The 18,197-nt window shown below is 47.2% G+C and overlaps 1 protein-coding gene across 3 annotated transcripts in view; it reads left to right on the top strand.

Annotated features, from left to right (window-relative positions):
• ITPR2 (inositol 1,4,5-trisphosphate receptor type 2) overlaps positions 1-18,197 on the top strand; it is a 1,735,249-nt gene that overhangs the window by 982,375 nt on the left and 734,677 nt on the right. For all 3 annotated transcript variants that reach the window (XM_078674117.1, XM_078674116.1, XM_078674118.1), the window contains one exon: positions 3,960-4,150. In XM_078674117.1, coding sequence (XP_078530243.1) covers positions 3,960-4,150 — 191 coding nt within the window. The remainder of the gene's footprint in view (positions 1-3,959; positions 4,151-18,197) is intronic.

Below are 18,197 nucleotides of genomic sequence, written 5' to 3'. Positions count from 1 at the left end.
CACCGATTCTAAAGACAATGGGTAATGATCACTAAAATGAATTTTAAGTATCTTAAAAATCACAGAATGTGAATTCAAATAATCAGGTAAAAAAATAAAATCGATCAAAGTGCCTTGGCCTCTCCCAACATATGTTACCAAATCAGAACTTGACATTCCGATGAAGTCCACAGTTAATAAAATAGAAAATTTCAATAACAAAGAGTTGATAATGTTCCCACAAGGATTGTGATCAAAATAACAGCCTCCCACCATGTCTCCCGTTAATCGGTGACATGAAGAGTGTTTGCAAAGGGGGCATCATTTACAATTAAAATCCCCTCCCAAAAGCACTACAAAATCCGTTTGTATCTCCTCTCTATGTTTCATTAGTGCGATTTCCAATCCTTGAGCAATAGTAATGTTTATATTATTAAAGTTGTTGTTATAAAAGTTTACAAAACTAAAATCAGACTTTTCCTAAATGAGATGTTAATAATCTGGAAATGTGAAGATTCCAACTGCATCTTTCCCACTCTAACCTTTAATGTTGTTGAAACCAGAGTTACTAATCCTCCTTTGTCGTGTCCACCTAAGGAAGCTCTAGCTGGTGTGTGAATGGAATAAAAACGATTTATACGAGCTGTTTCCCGCATCCAACTTTCCTGTAAACATACTATGCTATAATTCCCCACAAAAGCTGACCATTCTTTAATTTATTGGATATTCGGCAGGCCTGCGATATTCCAGAAGAGACTACCATGAGTGGTTGCTTTAATCTGGCTAGTGTGCTCACTCTCTAAGCAGCATGTGGCTGCAACACAACTCTCTTCTGTCAACATGTCAGTTTGTGCCTGGGAATCCAACTCACCAAAAGGTGATACATCAGGCAGTACAGACAAAGGCTCTGATGTAACAGACAAAATGGGGCTGGCTATATTAAACATTTTGGGGTAAGTTAGATTTGACGTACCACCCAAGTGGGCTGGGAAAGCTACTCTTGGGGATTTAATATTAAAAGGTAAGAAAGAAATCTCTGTTGGGTCATAATTAACACTATCTAACTCAAGAGGTGTGTATGGTGAGATTAAGTTTTTAACACCAAGCATGCGCGAAGACTGGTAGTTCAATCAATCCACATGATCTAAAGGGGAAAAGTAATTAAAAGTTGGAATGGTAAAAGGGGGTAACATTTTGATATGTGAGGGGATAAGACCAGGCCCTTTATGTGACAACGGCTTATAAAAATAACCTAATGGAACAGCTTCGATAGGCCCCCCGCGATGTTACTCCAGGGAAGCCTGTCCATAAGCCAATGTACTAAGTACCTGTCCTTAAAATTTACAACGATGCAATCACCTATTTCAGATTTCACCTGTGGACCCACCCATGATACACGTTCAACATCATTTATATTATAGTACAAGTCATCACTTTTTGACCAATCAATAGCTTTTGCCAGCCAGTGCACGGTTTTGTTTTTAATCTGCTTCCAGTCTTCTTCCTTATTAATTGGCAAGGAGGGGACATTTTTAAAGACAGTAACATACGGGGTGGCTTCTTTAGGAAGATAAAGCATTCTCTGGTTATTTTTACGGCTACCTACCGAGTACTTGTTGTGATGACTGTCAATAGAACGGAGCCCACTATTTTCTGGACCAGAAGTTATCCTTGAAACACTAGAGCCAATTAGTATCTTTAAGGACACATCAATGCTATTTAACACCCCTACAAGAGGTTCAAGGATTGGCTTAATAATAGCCTCTAATGAGCAGGTAAGATATGTAGTTGACACAGTGTCCCCCATTTGCTCAACATTCTTAGGATCCGTGACAGTATCCAAAACTTGAGTCTTTGTTGCTGACTTTAAACAGGGGGCCACGGTTTTCTAGCGTGTTACCATGGATAATGCATCTTTCTTAGCTTTCCCACAGGCCTTGGATTTTTTTGATGGGGGGGCAAGAAGTGTCACAAAGCCCACCCTGTTGAGTGGTGCCAGTGCTACTTTCATTTCTACTTGTGTCCGAACTAATAGATGCAGGAGGTTCTATTGATTTATCATGCTGGTGGCCTATCTCTGTTGGGATGCCATTTTGTAGAGCCCTTTGTGTTGCCCCTAATCTCTCCTCCACAGACTCAATTTCGCTTGTTATTGCCCCCATTGCTGTTGTTAGAATGTTAGTAATTGATGAAGTAAGCGGGCGATCCTTAGCAAAGGTCATAACTGTTTTGCGCTACCCCATCTCATTACCTTTCAATTGAAATGGCCCCCAGCAGGTTGACTGTAACAGGGATATGCCCAAAAGTTCCTCTACGCTGGTGTACAACCAAGAGCCCTGGCCCAGCCCAGCCTCGTCCAGTCGCAGACATGCGCAGACAGGTTCACCCTTGGCCTGGCCCGCATGGGTCCTGTGCTGCGGGAGCCCGCGTCGCTTAAGAGCGCCGTCTGACGCAAACAATGCTCGTTGGCACCTCCTGGTGCAAAGACTGCTGAGCAGTGTGGTCCGATCCGGTACTGGCGCCACTAAAGTGACAGCGTGATGGTAAAAGTGCCCTGTGCCGGTGAAGTGCCTCTGTGCCTTTTCCTCTGTTGCCAAACAGGTGAAAGCGGCTGAAGATAATTTTTAGACCATAATAATTTGTAGGTGGTCTTAGCAATACAGTTTCAACGTAGGTTATGAATCCTTGTTTGATTGCAGCATTGGATGATATAATCATGACTGGATCCACATATTTAGCTTGTTAATAATCTTATAATACATGTGAGACCGCAAATCCTGCATAGAAGCCGGTCTCTAATTTCCTTATTGAATGCAACTTGTGACGTTTATAGTCGCCTGTTAAAAAGAAAAAATGTACATACCCAACTGTAATAACTTACTAAACTTGCGCTCTGACGTCACAATGCATGTAGCCAGAGCCAGTGACCAACAAGAAAGGCTGGGCATTGAGCTTCACTAAAGCTGCAGTTGAAAAAACAAAAATGAAACCTGGCCTTTTCGTCTTCTGCTCATGTTTTTTTGATTAACAGTGAATAGCAGAAAAGGAATATTTATGTAAACGTTTATTTTTTGCACACATTTGATGTAATTATGAGAAATAATCTCTTCACATGGTTATAGATACTCCAATCTACAGAAGTATTTAATCTGACTTGTATTAAACTGATTCGAACATCTTTTAGCAATGTTTGTATTGTTCATGTTTGCAAACATCCTATCTCTTTAAATTGAAAAAGCAACACACCAAAGATTTAAGTGGGTGTCTTGGAAAGATGATGGTGTGATCACGTATTATAAGAAAAGTCTCCCCTGCCATACATTATAAGGATATTTCAAGTCACTTTGGAGTTTCATGACCTTATAGGGAAGTCTGGCTTTGACCTTCTTCCTGTCTATAGTCACTGTACTCCATGGTGACTTGCAGTATTCTTGTAATGTACTTTCAGGGCACTTTATCACATTTATAATCTTGGCAAGTTGATTCTGATAAAGAGAATGAGAAGGTGAGCAATATGTACGAGAATTTTCATTACAGAAAACCATCAAAAGAAACTGTTCATCTAAGATCTTGTGCCAAACCATTATGTTTACCTAGAAAGTAGTGGAGAAAGACGTTGTTAATAAAGTCACTGCTATTTGGAAGGTTTATCTTGCATTAATGTATTTTCAAATAAAACCTGACAGATGGCAATGCAATTTTATTACATTGTGCATCACAAGCAGGTACCATAATGGAGCACGTAATGTTATTTATAGTTAGAGATAGGGTTTTTACAGTCTTATACATTTGTACATTTTCTAACATCACAAAATTCACTAATTGGTGACTACACAAGGGTTCACTTTTCACTCTCATGTAAAGCATAAAAAGAAACCTTTTCATAGAATGCCTGAGACATCTGTTCAAAGTTGGAAACTTTACACTGAGTAGTATATTACAATGATAATGGACTCACCTTTTCATTTTTATTTTTTTAGCAAAGAACCGCGGAATAGCCATTCCAGTTGATTTGGATAGTCAAGTGAACACTCTTTTTATGAAGAGCCATTCAACCATGGTCCAAAGAGCTGCGATGGGGTGGAGGTTGTCTGCACGTGCTGGACCCCGATATAAGGAGGCTCTCGGAGGACCTGCTTTAGACTATAGAAATATCATTGAAAAGTTACAAGTAAGTCATAAAACATTTGCAAGGGGAACTAACGAAGAGCTGTGAACACCAACCTATCTGTAAACAGGGCCGGCTCTAGGCATGTGCAAGCTGTGCACCTGCACAGGGCCACTAAACCCCAGGGGCCACCACGCCAATATATATCCTTAATATATTAATCCTCTGAGGATGGATACATATTTGCGTGGTGACCCCTGGCAGGGATTTGGCGGCCTCCGGCTCTGTTCCACATCTAAACACCCTGACCCCTGACCCTCTTTACTGGCCTGCGCGCTCCGCCCGGACCCCCTCTTCCGGGCCCCCTACCTACGCTCCTTGCCCAGGGCCACCATGAGCCTAGAGCCGGCCCTGCTGTAAATACTAGCTGTTAGTGGAACTGCATTGACCAATTTTCATATTGTGGTCAGGGCCGGACTGGCCGTAGCGGGCACCGGGCAATTCCCTGGTGCGCCGCATGGGTGGGGCCAGTTTTGGACTCCTGGGGACCCATTTTGTTACAGGGCCGTATTTGCAGCATAGCTGCAAAATCGGCCCTGTAACAAAATTGGCCGAAAACCGGCCCTGGCAAACAGCTCGGTTTCACCCCCACCTCCCACCCCTCCTCCTCCCTCCCCATCCGGGAGAGGGGTGTGGCACGAGCACTTTGCCAGGGCCGGTTTTGGTTCCCAGTCCGGCCCTGATTGTTGCGGAGTTCTCTCATAATTATCTCTGTACACTTAAGTTGCCTCAAGTTTAATTAAACTTAGTTAATTCATGTAGCTCAAACATCCTATCGAAATTCGTAGTCTGTGGGCGGATAATTAGTTATCAGTGGAGAGAAGAAATTGAGAAAATCTCACTACTACTAAACACATTGTTGCTTAGCATTCTAGTCTCCAAACATATAATCAACGGCAATTAATATAATAATATAAATGACTTCCCATTTGATAGGTTCAAATTTAGGGAATTAAAAATAAAGGATGACTAGTTTGGTATCCATAGTTATAAAATACCTGAACTAGGCAGCAGCCTTGTTGTATCTATATCAGTTAGAACCCTTGCAGACGAAAAGGTGGGAACCAAAAATTGAAGTACTGTGAAATTAGAGGCATCTATTTTGTGCCTTCTACAGAGTGCCCTGGGAACGAGATGTGGTAATTCTGCATAGTGAATTAACGGTACTGTGGTGTTTTTTCCTTGTTATTTTATTACTGCATCTTTATGAATTCTGCAGGCCAGATAGATGGAGCGTTGTTAATACCTGTTTTCCACCATTCCATTTCAAGCTGCAAAGCGGATAATATTGTATTTTTTTCATGCACATATTTCAACAAGTCTTACCTGGTGAAACTGCAACCTTGATTCAGGCTCCCATTCGTGCCTAAATTGATGTTACCAGCCACTAACAGAATGATGACTTTAGTGGACTGATGCCTCATTTTTTATTAACTGCTTTTCTCAGAGCATTGCATGATGTGTTTATTTTCAGATCCTTTAGGGTAATGTATCTACTGGAGTGATTGGTTGTGCTATCTTATTTGATCTTACGTTGTTCCTCTGTGAAGTATAAAAAATGGCCCAGGAAGGCTGTTGAGGCCTCTTCTGGGACAAATGAGGATGTAAGAAAGAATCATCACGTTCTTATGACAAACTGCAGACATTTTCCTGTGGAAAGAGACTTAAATGTATTCCCGCATAGGTGATGTTCAAAGCAGAAACAATTTCTAAATGTGACCAGTTTACTTTCTCAAACCCCCTAGAATTCAGGATGGAAAGAGTGTAGGTAGACAGTCTCAGAGACACCTATGCCATCCTTCCCATGCTGAAAAATGCTTATGAATGAATGAATCTTGCCAACTCGGAGCACTTCTTATAGGAGGGTCTAGTGGTTCTGGGGATCCTTTCTACTACTACTACAGTTTCATTAAAGACTGCAATTTATAAATCACATATCTGACAACATACCTTTGGTTGAAGGGCAACACAGCAGACTAAAGGGCAGGAGGTGATGTAATCTCTTAGGAAGCCAAGGCACATAGTGACTAGAAAAATTACGACTTGTCTAAGGGTCTCTACTGGCTAATAAAAGAACCTGGTTAACACAAATAAATGGTGGCTGATGGTTGATGAGAAATACAGGCCCTAGAGATACACTGGGACAAGGCAAGCACAGAAAGTAAACCATTGTCGGGTGACTGGGGAGGGGCAGGTGGTTCTCTTTCTCATCTACTGTATATTAAAGAAGAACAAACGGTGATAGTGAAAGCCCAGCAAATAGGGACTTCTGGAAGTGGTCTTGAGGTACCTGATGGTATCTTGCCATAGGGCTTAGTGGGCTTGTCGTGTAGGAGAACCGCCAGGTAACAGACTTTGGAAATGCATACAGGAATAGAGCGAACACAAATATCTCAATGCAAGAAGTAGTAGTGTTAAAGATACATTCCAAACAACAATGACGGGTCTTAAAACAATTAAGTTCATGCACTCAGTAAAACCATTAAATAAAAGCACAAACCTACTTTTGTGATAGTGATAGGGATGTGAGAAACAAAAGTGTTATGTTTATAAGTTTATGTGGGTTATATTGGACCTAAATGTGTGTTGAGGTACTGTAAGGTTAAGGTTAAGTGACTCCACAGTCTTACAGAATGTGGGCTATACACCTGCACTGGAGGATAAACCTGATGAAAGATCCTGTGCTATAAAGGTAAGATTATGAGGAAGGAATGTGTAAATGGTAGAAAGCATTTATGGGTGCAGAATGTTATCATATGTCTTCACTGATATTTTCTGTATGTTTTCTCAGCAAAAAGTCAGAGATCAATTTTGGATTGTCCCATTTAAAGTTTTATACAAGGTTATTGGAGACTCTTCTTTTGTCAGGAAGATAGGGGTGTATCATTATGAGAGACAAATGGAAGGCAGTGGTTTTCCTAATTCTCTATAATTAAAAGCATCACAAAGATGGGACCTTCTTAATTTGAACAAAGCTCAAAATACTTTCATTCAAGAAGTAGTTCTGTAAATAGGCCACGAAGGCAAACTGAAATCTAGAAACATTTGTACCAGTCTATCCATGAGGTACCCCACCACGAGTTATGTCCGATTGTTGATGTGCTGATTCTAATTTGCTGGCTGTATTTGACTAAGAAGATTCCAATTATTGGTCCAGCCCCACTTGCCCAGTCACTACAGTACTATTATATGATACATTGTCTTGTAGACTGCAGATAAATCAAGAACAAGAAGGAATTCCAGGTTTTCCATATCTTGGAAAGTAATCAACTTCTCTATTGTTGGCCACAATACATCTTTTGGGTGTGAAGACTGATCGGCTGTTATGGAGGATATTATTCAGGGGGGCGTGGCCTGCAGGGGCAGCATGGCATGACGTGTTCTATGAGCGCTCCGTCGTTTCACCCCATAATCCGATACTCTTATCCGTACTCACTGCCATTCTTTGCCTTGGGGCTATATCCCATGCTTGAGTGACCCCATCGGAGGCCAGCAGAGACAGAAGCAGGACGCGGACATGGTGCTGTGGCTACAGCTAGCGGAGAGGCGACGAGAGGCCAGCAGGTCACACCAGTGATCGGCTGGGAGCTGAGCCTATGCCTGGGATCGGGCTGCCTGATTGGTCTCCACTGTACCCACTGTGCTCCCACGGGAAGGAGGAGCGGGGCGGCCCCCTGGGTGGGTATGCGGCTGGTGGAGCCCCAGTTGGTGGTGAGCATGCCGGATCCGACTGGGTCAGGTCCGGCCCGGTACGGAGCGAGCGGTGAGGAGGAGCCAGCGAATTGCCTGGGGGCTGTGCTGGCAGCGCGAGTCCTTGTGAGTCTCGGCCGTGAAGTGCGAGTGGACATTGTGCGCTGCAGAAGCCTGATCTGGGCGGAGGTCGGGAACTGTTTACTTCCAGGTCCCGGCTGCTGAAACAGTCCACCTGGCTTTGTAGTGCCCTCTGTGAGGAGTAGTGCAGAGCGGACAACGGGAGAACTGGCTCCTTAGACGCCGTGTGGCGCGAGGTGTGTGGCCTGCACCTCATAGTCTGTGTACTCACCTGCTGTGGCTGGGTTGGGACCGGCGAAGCCCCAGAAAAACACGAGAGGATTGGTGAGATGGAGCCAGCAGGCTAATTGGAGGAAGTGCCTGTGTGCGGTGGCTGTTGGGAGCCTCAGCAATGAAGTGGGGAGGTCAGCAGACTGACCTGGGGTCCTTATGGTGGAATAAGGCCCTTGAGGAGCTAGGATGCACAGAGGGGCTGCAGGCTAAACATGGTGATAGGCTTGGAAGGGGAGCTGAAATACAAGAAGTGGTGCATTGGACAGGAAATCCTTCTGTGGTGATAGTAGGCGAGTGGAGTGGTAGTACACAGGCCTACAGTAGCGATGTGGTGACGCACTCAGGATTGGGGCAGCGACGTAACGGATACAGTGATGAGATCTTGGGCTACGCCTGTGGAAGTGAGTGATGGGGTGCAGCATGGTGCCTGTGACTGCGGCCTCCTGGGGAGAATATTAGTGGAGAGTGGAACGGCGAAATAGGGAGCCCCCCCTTCCATCAGGATTCAGACAGTGCCTGCTGGCTGGACAGTGACGGACACAGCCGGCGGTGAGTATAACCCCACTGTCTCTCCAGGGGGGAGACAGTGGGGTTGAGCTATGATAGTGGGTCTCTGAGATACTTGAACAGCGCAAATAATGTTGTTGCTGCCTGGTGGGACGACAAACTGTGGACCGGCGACACAGCGGCAGTGGCGATACCACTGGGTGGTGTATTTCCGCAGTACACGTTTGGACTGCACCATGTACTTGGAGCGGGGTGATGTCCTGATACTTTAGCCAGCTGGACTCTCTGGAGTGGTAAAAGGTGAGACTAGTTGTGGCTGGAAGAATGGGCCGCACCAGGGGCACCGAGTCAAGGACCTCCTCGCAGGCTGCGGTCACCTGTGACTCTGATCTGCCACTGCAGGTGATGGGGCAGACGACTCATGATAATCATCTGGATGCTATCCTACAAGCTATTTCTTGTATATCTATGGAAGCCAAGCTGGATAAGGTGGCGCTGGATTTTACTCTACTCCATGCTGACCACCGAAACTTGAAGGATCGGGTCACTGCTGTAGAGCAGGAGGTAGCTGACTTGAAGCCGGCTACGGAGATTCAAGAGAAGCAGCAGACTGCACATGAAGCTCGGATACGGTATCTGGAGGAGCACATGGAGGATGCAGAATGTCGCTCCCGGAGGAATAATGTCCGGTTGATTGGACTGCCGGAAGGGGCAGAGGGACAAGATGCAGTTACCTTCCTGGAACATTGGCTGATATCCATCTTGCCAAACAATTAATTTTCTCCATTCTTCACTATAGAACGGGCACATCGGGTTCCGGGTAGACCCCGGGGGCTAGAGCATGCCCGCTTATCTTCAAAGTACTACATTTCAGGGACCGCAATGTAATTCTCTGAGAGACATGGAAGCTGGGCGACATTCAATAGGAAAAGCCAAGGTGCGGTTCTTTCTGTTCTATACAATGAAGGTCCAGCGGCAGCGAGGGTCTTTCTTACCAGTCAAGCGTCAGCTCCGGTAGCTCAGTCTTTCCTATTCGCTGTTGTTACCGGCTAGATTGCATGTAGTCTTGGATGGGAAATCCAGGTTCTTCAACACTATGCAGGATGCCTGGGGCTGGCTGGAGACGTCCAGTCAGTACTCTGGCATGGCGTGGCCTGGGGAAGCAGGTGGCAGGGACCACGACGGCGGCAGACAGGGAGGAGATTCATGGGTTTGGCGCCTGGCCCAGAACAGATTTGCAGAGATCGACAGGAGGTGGTTCATATTGTGGAACAGATGGCAGACACAGCCGGGCTGGAAAACAAAGCAGACACTTCTTTTCACTCTTCCGGGGATGGGGGCTCCTCAATAGTGGATTCTTCTGATAAAGTTTCTATGAGAATGCCTGAAGTTACACCTCAGACGGCAGATGGTATTGTCTGAAAGTGACCGTATCGGACATTCATGCATGGGTACTGTTACTTGAACTGCTGTGGGTTTTCGGAACAATAATAAGATTGCTTGTATGGGACCGGTGGGCAGGATGGTGTTGCCTCTGCAACTTGGGGATGGTTGTTTTTCAATTATACGATGTGGTGATATGTTACTAAACGATTTTGAGGAGATACACAATGATATACCCTGCATGGGTATACTAGTTACACTACCCCTTTTTCCCCATCTCTTCGAGCCAGTTAGACACATGGCTGTGTTGCTGTACTTTGTGTTTGGACGACACCCCAATGTTGTGAGGTTTGCCCTTATGAGGTTTTTTCTCTTCTTGTTTGGTTTTCCCCTTCCCCTTTTGCTACAGAGGTCCATGAGGTGGGGTGGGTAATGGAGTTGTTATGGTGCATACCCGACTGCTATTTACTGGAATCCAGGTTGTGGGTGGTACTGTCCATTGCTGTTTACTTCCTTTAGCTCTGACATGGGTCACATGATACTTACCTGGAATGTCTGGGGTATTTGCACGCCTTCCCATAGGTACGCAGTGTACTCCTTTCTTAAACGGCATAATGTACATGTGGCGCTCTTGCAAGAGACTCCCCTAAATGCTGTGGAAGTTGCTAGGTTGCAGCACAGATGGTGGGGTAAAAAATATGCCATAGACTATTCCCCATTTGCTAGGGGGGCTCTCATCTGGGTACGTCCTGGGACACCCTTTGTCACGGATGAGCTTCATACTGATAGAGAAGGCAGGTACGTGCTTGTAAAAAGTAGACTGGATGGACGTCATATATTTTTGGGAAATGTGTATGCACAGATTGTGTATCAGGGCCCATTCTATAATCAGCTGTCCCTTGATTGGGGAAAATGGTGTGAGATCCTGTGGTTACTGGATGGGGACTTTAACAGTGTTTTAGGTGTAGGGACTGATAGGTCCTTCCCTCCGCTCAAAGGCACAGCCGTCATGACTAATTCTGCAGTGCTGAATGGTTGGGAACAGGGTGTGGGTCTGGTGGACATTTGGAGACATCATCACCCGGTAGAGAGGGCGTACTCTTTCTTTTCGCTACCTCATAATCTGTACGTATGTCTGAATCGATTTATCGGGTCTCCCTCCCTCCTTCCATGTGTTCTGGGATCAGAGTACTGGGGCGCACGCACAATCCCCATTCTGTTGTGCTGGCTTGGGAAGGTGAGGTTCCGGGGATTCCTGCACGGAGGTTGCAGCCGGCGTTGTTGGAGGATTTGGTCTTTCGTGAGACGATTGGTGACTCTATTGGGGAATACTTTGAGATTAATTTGGATACTGCCTCCTCGTTGGTGGAATGGGCAGCCATGAAGGTCACTTGGAGAGGGAAATATCTGGGACTGAGTTGTGGGCTGCGACAGCAGGTGGCATCGGAATTACATGAGCGACGTTTGCTACCGTTGGAGTCTAGGGTTGTGGTCGATGCTGAGGAATTAGTTTCCTTAAAGGAGGTACGATGAGGGCTCCACCATTTGGGAAGTTTACAGGTCCTGACAGTTTCCCCCTTGAATTTTACAAGGCGTATGCAGACCCGCTGAGCCCAAACTACTCAAGATATATTTGGAGGCATTGGAGGTTCTTGCCCTTCCAGCCTTGATGATGGAGGCTACGCTGATAACGCCTCCTAAACCTGGTTGAGACCCGACATCAACGGGTGCTTACCACCCCTTGGTGCTTGTGAACGGGGACTATAAGATTTTAGCGGACATCCTGGCGGCTCGGCTGGCACCACTGATTCTGCAACTGGTTCATCAAGACCAAAATGGGTTCGTTCCGGCCCGTAACACCTTGCTCAATATACGACGGTTGTTCCGGGTGATGCGTTGCTCTGTGGAAGACTGGCCGATGACCGGTTGTACTGTGCTGGACCAGGAACGGGCTTTTGACACTGTGGAGTGGTCCTTTATGTTCACGGTGCTCAGTCGCTTTGGCTTTGCGCCGTACATCTTAAGCCTTATCCAATTACTATACGGGGCTCCTACAGTCCAGGTGAAGTTGGTGACCCTCTTTTCTGACCCTATATTGATAGGACAGGGAAATCCTCAGATGTGCCCTCTTTCCCCCTTGAACTTTCCCCTAGTGATTGAGCCACTAGCGATGGCAATGCGAAACTCGGCACTGGCATGGGGAATAAGGCTTGAGGATGGCATACATGCAATTTCACTTTATGCGGATGACATTCTGCTGTACGTCAAGGATTTCCCAGCGATCCCGTGAGTCATACGTTGCGGGCCTTTGCGTCTCTGTTGGGATTAGGGGTGAACTGGTATAAGTCTTGTGGAAGATCCGAGTTGGAAGGTGGACGGGACGGTAGTGCAATGGCAACCGGTGACATTCAGATATTTAGGCACTGAATTTATCATAACGTTTGGGACCTTTTGGATGGTAATGTTACTAGGCGGTTACAGCACTCAAGTCTCAGATTGAGTTTTGGAAGACGCTTAAGCTCCCGGTAATTGGTAGGGTGGAGTTAATTAAGATGGTCATGTTGCCGTGTCTCCTTTATTACTTTTCTAAGCTACCGCTTTATCTACGTGTGTCCTTTTTCCGCTCTCTGGAGAGGATTGCGAGGGACTTTATTTGGAATAATTCATAGTACAGAGTGGCGTTAGCAAAGTTGTATCTGCAGCGGTCGAATGGTGGGCTGGCTCTACCCAACCTAGAGCATTACTTCTTGGCATCTCAATTTCTATGGGTAGCAAAATGGGTGGAGGGCTTGAATCTAAGCCATGGAGCGTGACCACCCCGTACTCCCAGGACAGGATCCTTGCCATGTTCCACCCTGGTAACAAATCAAAGGAACTGCTTACTTTACTAGTTTGAATTGCGCAGAAATGTTTTCACAGGGCGATGCGTCATACTAAGCACGTCACACTGTATGCACCCGTGGTGCCCCTGTTGGGTATCCCAACAGTGCAGGGATGAGTTCAGAGTTCGGATCTTACTGATTGAATGGAGGCTGTTATTACAACCCTAGGGGATTTGTATGTAGAAGGCGCTTTACGGACGTTTCTCACTATTGCGATGAAGAATGGGTTCCCCCGGGCCAATTTCTAACTCATGCCTCCTGGCTAGCTGCAAAGAGGCGATGATGGGGTGACATTGCACAGGAGCCTCCGACACACCTCCTTCTACAATATGTACATGTACTGGGCACGGGGCGCCATCTGGTGAAGTGGTTTGTGGAATCAATCAGGGAACATACCCTGGTGGATTTAACACTGTTGCGAGCGAAGTGGGAGACAGATCGGGGACGGCCCTACTCTGAGAAAGAGTGGCCGATGTGATTGGAAAGTCCCAGACAGGTCCCCAGGAATGCTCGTTTCAGATTGATCCAATTCTACATTGTTCACAGGGCCTATCTCTCCCCCGACAAAATCAATTGATATTTCCTTTGGCAAGATGCGTGCTGCCCGCGCTGCAGGCGGGTAGATGCTGACCTGCTGCACATGTTCTGGTCCTGCCCTGGGCTGCGTACATATTGGGAGGGGGTACTTGAGGCATTGGCCACTAGCACGGGCATGGAGGTGCCTCGAACTTGGGAGATTTGCATTACTGGGGTGTTAAAGCATCCACTAGGTTTCTGGCTCTGGGCTTCATTGTGGCCAAACGCCTAATCACACGCAGGTCGAAGGTGGAAGAGCCCTCGCCACTAAAGGCTTGGTTTCTTTCCGTGCTCAATTGGGTGAAGGCAGAGGCGGTCTCCTTGGTACATGAGGATACATTGGGGCTGCGAAAACTCCCCATCTCTGCTGCATAGAACGCAATGCTGTGTACACTGCAGGGGCTGTTTGCTCTGGACGACACCATGGATGATCCGATTCCGGACTGATAGTGTGTAATGCATTTACAAAACCTATGATCTGTGCTGTGATGAGATTCGCAGACTGCATCCTTTCCACCCCACACTGCACTGTTATTATTCTTTTTATATTCGGGGTGTGCCCCCCCATGATGGTCAACAAGGTTCTGTCTCACAGCGTTTGGGCTTGTGACTCTTTGCCTCCCTTTCTGTGGGTTCTGTTTCCCTCCCAATTGTTCTCTCCCCCTTTTTGATAGTGTTGTTATGTTGGTTATTTTCCTATAAGATTGTTTGACTACATAAACAGATTGATGTTATATGGCCGAGTGAAGCCATAAGAGCTATACATATGTACTTGTAATGTGATTATTCAGTGAAATTATATTGTACCACGCCGAGATTAAAAGTGTTGTCGATGGAGGAGGTTATGTGTTTGCTGGGGTATGCCATTGTTGTTACCTACTGCACCTTATGATATGGGTGTGTCCTTGCCGCCGTTCTGTAGATTTGTAAGTTGGTCCTGTCTAATTTCTCTATTGGTGCTGAATGTAACGTTCCATGATGACGAATTACCCTGTTTGTTTTTCTTACCTTATGTACAAAAAACTTCAATAAACAGATCAAACAAAAATAATGAAGGATATTATTCAGTTCTACAAATTCTAGCTATTGGCGTGTAACCTCACCTTTAATGACTTTGCCAGTGAAGGGCTGATGCAATGCTGGTCTTTACTTTGCCAAGTCCTGTGGATTTGTCCCTCTGTTTCTCATTAGAAGAGTGTGCATGTTTTAGGATGCAAATTGTACCTTGACTGAATGAAGCTTTAATATTGGCAGGGTATGCTCAGACGTGAGTCCCTTGCTCACTTTGCCACTGGATTCAAGATAGCCTGGCTGATGAGGATTATGAATCCGAAACCGGTCCCAGGATGCTTGTTTCCGGTCCAGGGAAGACATGGCTTGGCAGTTCGGGCTGGACTGTTCCCATGAGGCACAGGGTCAGACTGATTTGCATGTGGCCATGTCTGAACTGGGGTGGCGGTGTGAGCTAAAGAATGGTGATGGATTAAACCCAGATCAGTTGACTGGGGGTGAGTGTTTGATTTGCTCAAACGCTCCGTCCATCATCCCCTTTTGTATCGCTTTGAAGCCTTAATATTACCACCAATAAAGATTTATTCAGAGAAAAAATGGAGACAAAACATATTGTTTAACTCGTATGTCTTGACGAATTCAAAATGAAAGTAAAGAGAACAGTATTGGCATTCTTTTGTTAAATATTGATATGTTTGAAGCAAGACCACTGACTCTTTGTCAGTGAAATTGCTCTCCCACCCTCACAGCTCCACCATTGAGTGAGACCTCCCTCAGCCCCTGCACTCTCTAGTGTGAGTGTTCGAGGCCCTCCTCCACCTGCAGGTTAACCTGCATCTCATCCGTGGTGGTCCAGTGGACCTCTGTCTCCCTCTTTCCGCTCCATTTTTTCACTCGTTTTCACCCTCTTTCCTAATCTATTTTTCAGCATTTTTTTGCTTTCTGCTGTTTTCTCTTTTTCCCTTTGTACCTACTTTTCCTCCCTTCCTGCATATTTCTCCCCAGACACTGCTGCCCCTGCAGCCCCTCCCCCCAGCACGACCAGCATTGCTGCTCCCGCAGCCACTCCTCGCCAGCACGACCAGCGCAACCAATCCAGCTCCCCTCCCCGCTGCCAGCCGTCCAGCCCTCCCCGACCCAGCAGTACTCCGTTACACTCAACCCAGGCCGCAACAACAACTGCAAGCTAGCATTTCCGCTGTCACCGCTGCCGGCACACCTGCAGCACTTCCAAGAACACGGATCCAGCCCAACCCGCCCACAAGAACACAACCGAACCGGAGACCCTGCAATGCATCCTTCCACAAACACGCCCCCGAAATCTGAAACCTCCTCGACAGCACCACCCCGGACGTAGCCTTCTTCACCGAAACCTGGACCAACTCCACCTCGGGACCCCAACACCACATCCCTCCTGGACAACCTCCACAACATTGGACTCCGCCAGATTGTGACCGAGCCCACACACTCAGCAGGACACACTCTCGACCCCCTCTTCACTACAGGAAAGTCCATCACCTTCAGTCACACCCCCAAACTCCCATGGACCGACCATCGTTGCGTCCACTTCACCTTCAGAACACCCACCATCCACAGACACCAGCCCCTGCTCCCACAAAAGATCTGGTCCAAAATCACCGATGACCAGCTCACCTCCTCACTCAACAATTCCACCCCAACCTTCGTGAAAAACAACAACCCGGCTGAGATTAAGGAACTCACCTCCCACCCCCTCTTCCGAAAGGCTCTGAAGACTTGGCTCTTCAGGCAGGCCTACCACTGACCTCCCCTCCCGCTTTTCCATCCTTAGCGCCTTGACGCCCTTGGGCATAGTAGCGCTATACAAATTCTCCCTCAACTCAACTCAACCCCAACACCGCAGCCCAAACCCTGCATAGATGGATCTCGGACAGCGCCAACACCATAGCCCCCACAAGAAAAACAACAATACCCATGCCAAGAAAGCCAGGTGATTTACCACCAAACTTCGAAAGTCCAGACGCACTTGCCGCCGTCTCGAAAAGGCCTGGAGGAACACCAAATCCACAGAAGCCCACAACAACTTCAGAGCTGCCACCATCGCCCACCACCAACTCATCAGAAAAATGAGGGAAAAAGCGATTGAAGACAGAATCTCCATCCACGCGCACAACAGCAAGGAACTCTTCAGCATCATCAAGGAGTTCACCCAACCTACCAGCGAGTCTACTGACATCCCTCCCTCACAAGACCTCTGAGACAAACTCTGCACCTTTTTCACCACAAAATCAAGAGCATCTACGACAACTTTGACGAAGACAACCAACACACTGAACCCTCACCAACCACCCGACTCCCGGAAACCAGCGATTGACAACTGGACAACCCTCACCACTTAAGACACACTGAAGACAATGAAGTCAATCCACTCAGGGGCCCCCACAGACCTCTACCCCCACCACATCTTCAACAAAGCCGCTAACACCATCGCATTCATGCTCCGCCACACCATCAACCGCTCCCTGGCGACTGCCTCTTTCCCCAATGACTGGAAACAGGCCGAGATCAACCCCCTCCTAAAGAAACCCTCAGTGGACCCCACCGACCTCAAAAACTACAGACCCATCTCCCTGCTCCAATTCCCAGCGAAAGTAATCGAGAAAGCCATAAACAGCCAACTCGCCACATTCATCGAAGAACACAACATCCTCGACTCCTCCCAATCCGGCTTCAGAAAAAAACACAGTACACAAACCGCCCTCCTCGCCGCAACAGACCACATCCGCACCCTACTGGACAGAATAGGAACAGTAGCCCTCATCCTCCTCGACTTCTCAGTGGTGCTCGACACAGTCTCTCACCACACCTTAATACGCAGACTCTATGACGCAGGAATCCAGGACAAGGCCCTCGACTGGATCCGCTCCTTCCTCTCCGGCAGAACGCAGCTGGTCAGACTCCCCCCCCCCCCCCCCCTTTCCTCTTGGTCCCTACACATACCACCTGGGGAGTCCCCCAGGGCTCCTCCCTCAGCCCGACGGTCTTCAACATCTACATGGCTCCACTTGCCCCCATCGTCAGAACCTACGGATTCAACATTGTGTCATACGCAGATGACACCCAACTCATCCTCTCCCTATCCAACAAACTCAACACCGCCAGACACAACTTTCGAGAAGGCATGGAAGCCATCGCCAAATGGATGAAAAACAGCTGCCTACAACTAAACACCAACAAAACAGAAGTACTCATCATGGGCCCAAACCCCGACGCCTGGAGCGACACTTGGTGGCCCCCGGCCCTCGGAAACCCGCCAACACCCACAGACCATGCACGCAACCTGGGAATCATCCTGGACTCCGAGCTCAAAATGGACCACCTGTTCAACTCTGTCTCGTCTTCCTGCTTCCACACCCTCCGCCTCCTTTGAAAGACCTTCAAATGGATCCCCCTTGAACACCGAATGACCATCACTCACGCCCTGGTCACCAGCAGACTCGCCTACGGCAACGCACTCTACGGCGGAATAAAAAAAACCTCACTTAAAGCTACAGAACATCCAGAACACTGCCGCAAACTGATCCTCAACCTGCCAAAATACTGCAACGTCTCCCAGCACCTGCGCACACTCTACAAGCTCCCCGTCAAGGCGAGAATCACTTTCAAGA

This window comes from Lissotriton helveticus, chromosome 1_1 (genome assembly GCF_964261635.1).
Source record: "Lissotriton helveticus chromosome 1_1, aLisHel1.1, whole genome shotgun sequence".
NCBI lineage: Eukaryota > Metazoa > Chordata > Amphibia > Caudata > Salamandridae > Lissotriton > Lissotriton helveticus.
Note: the sequence above shows the minus strand (reverse complement) of the source record. Positions and strands in the feature narration are given on the sequence as shown.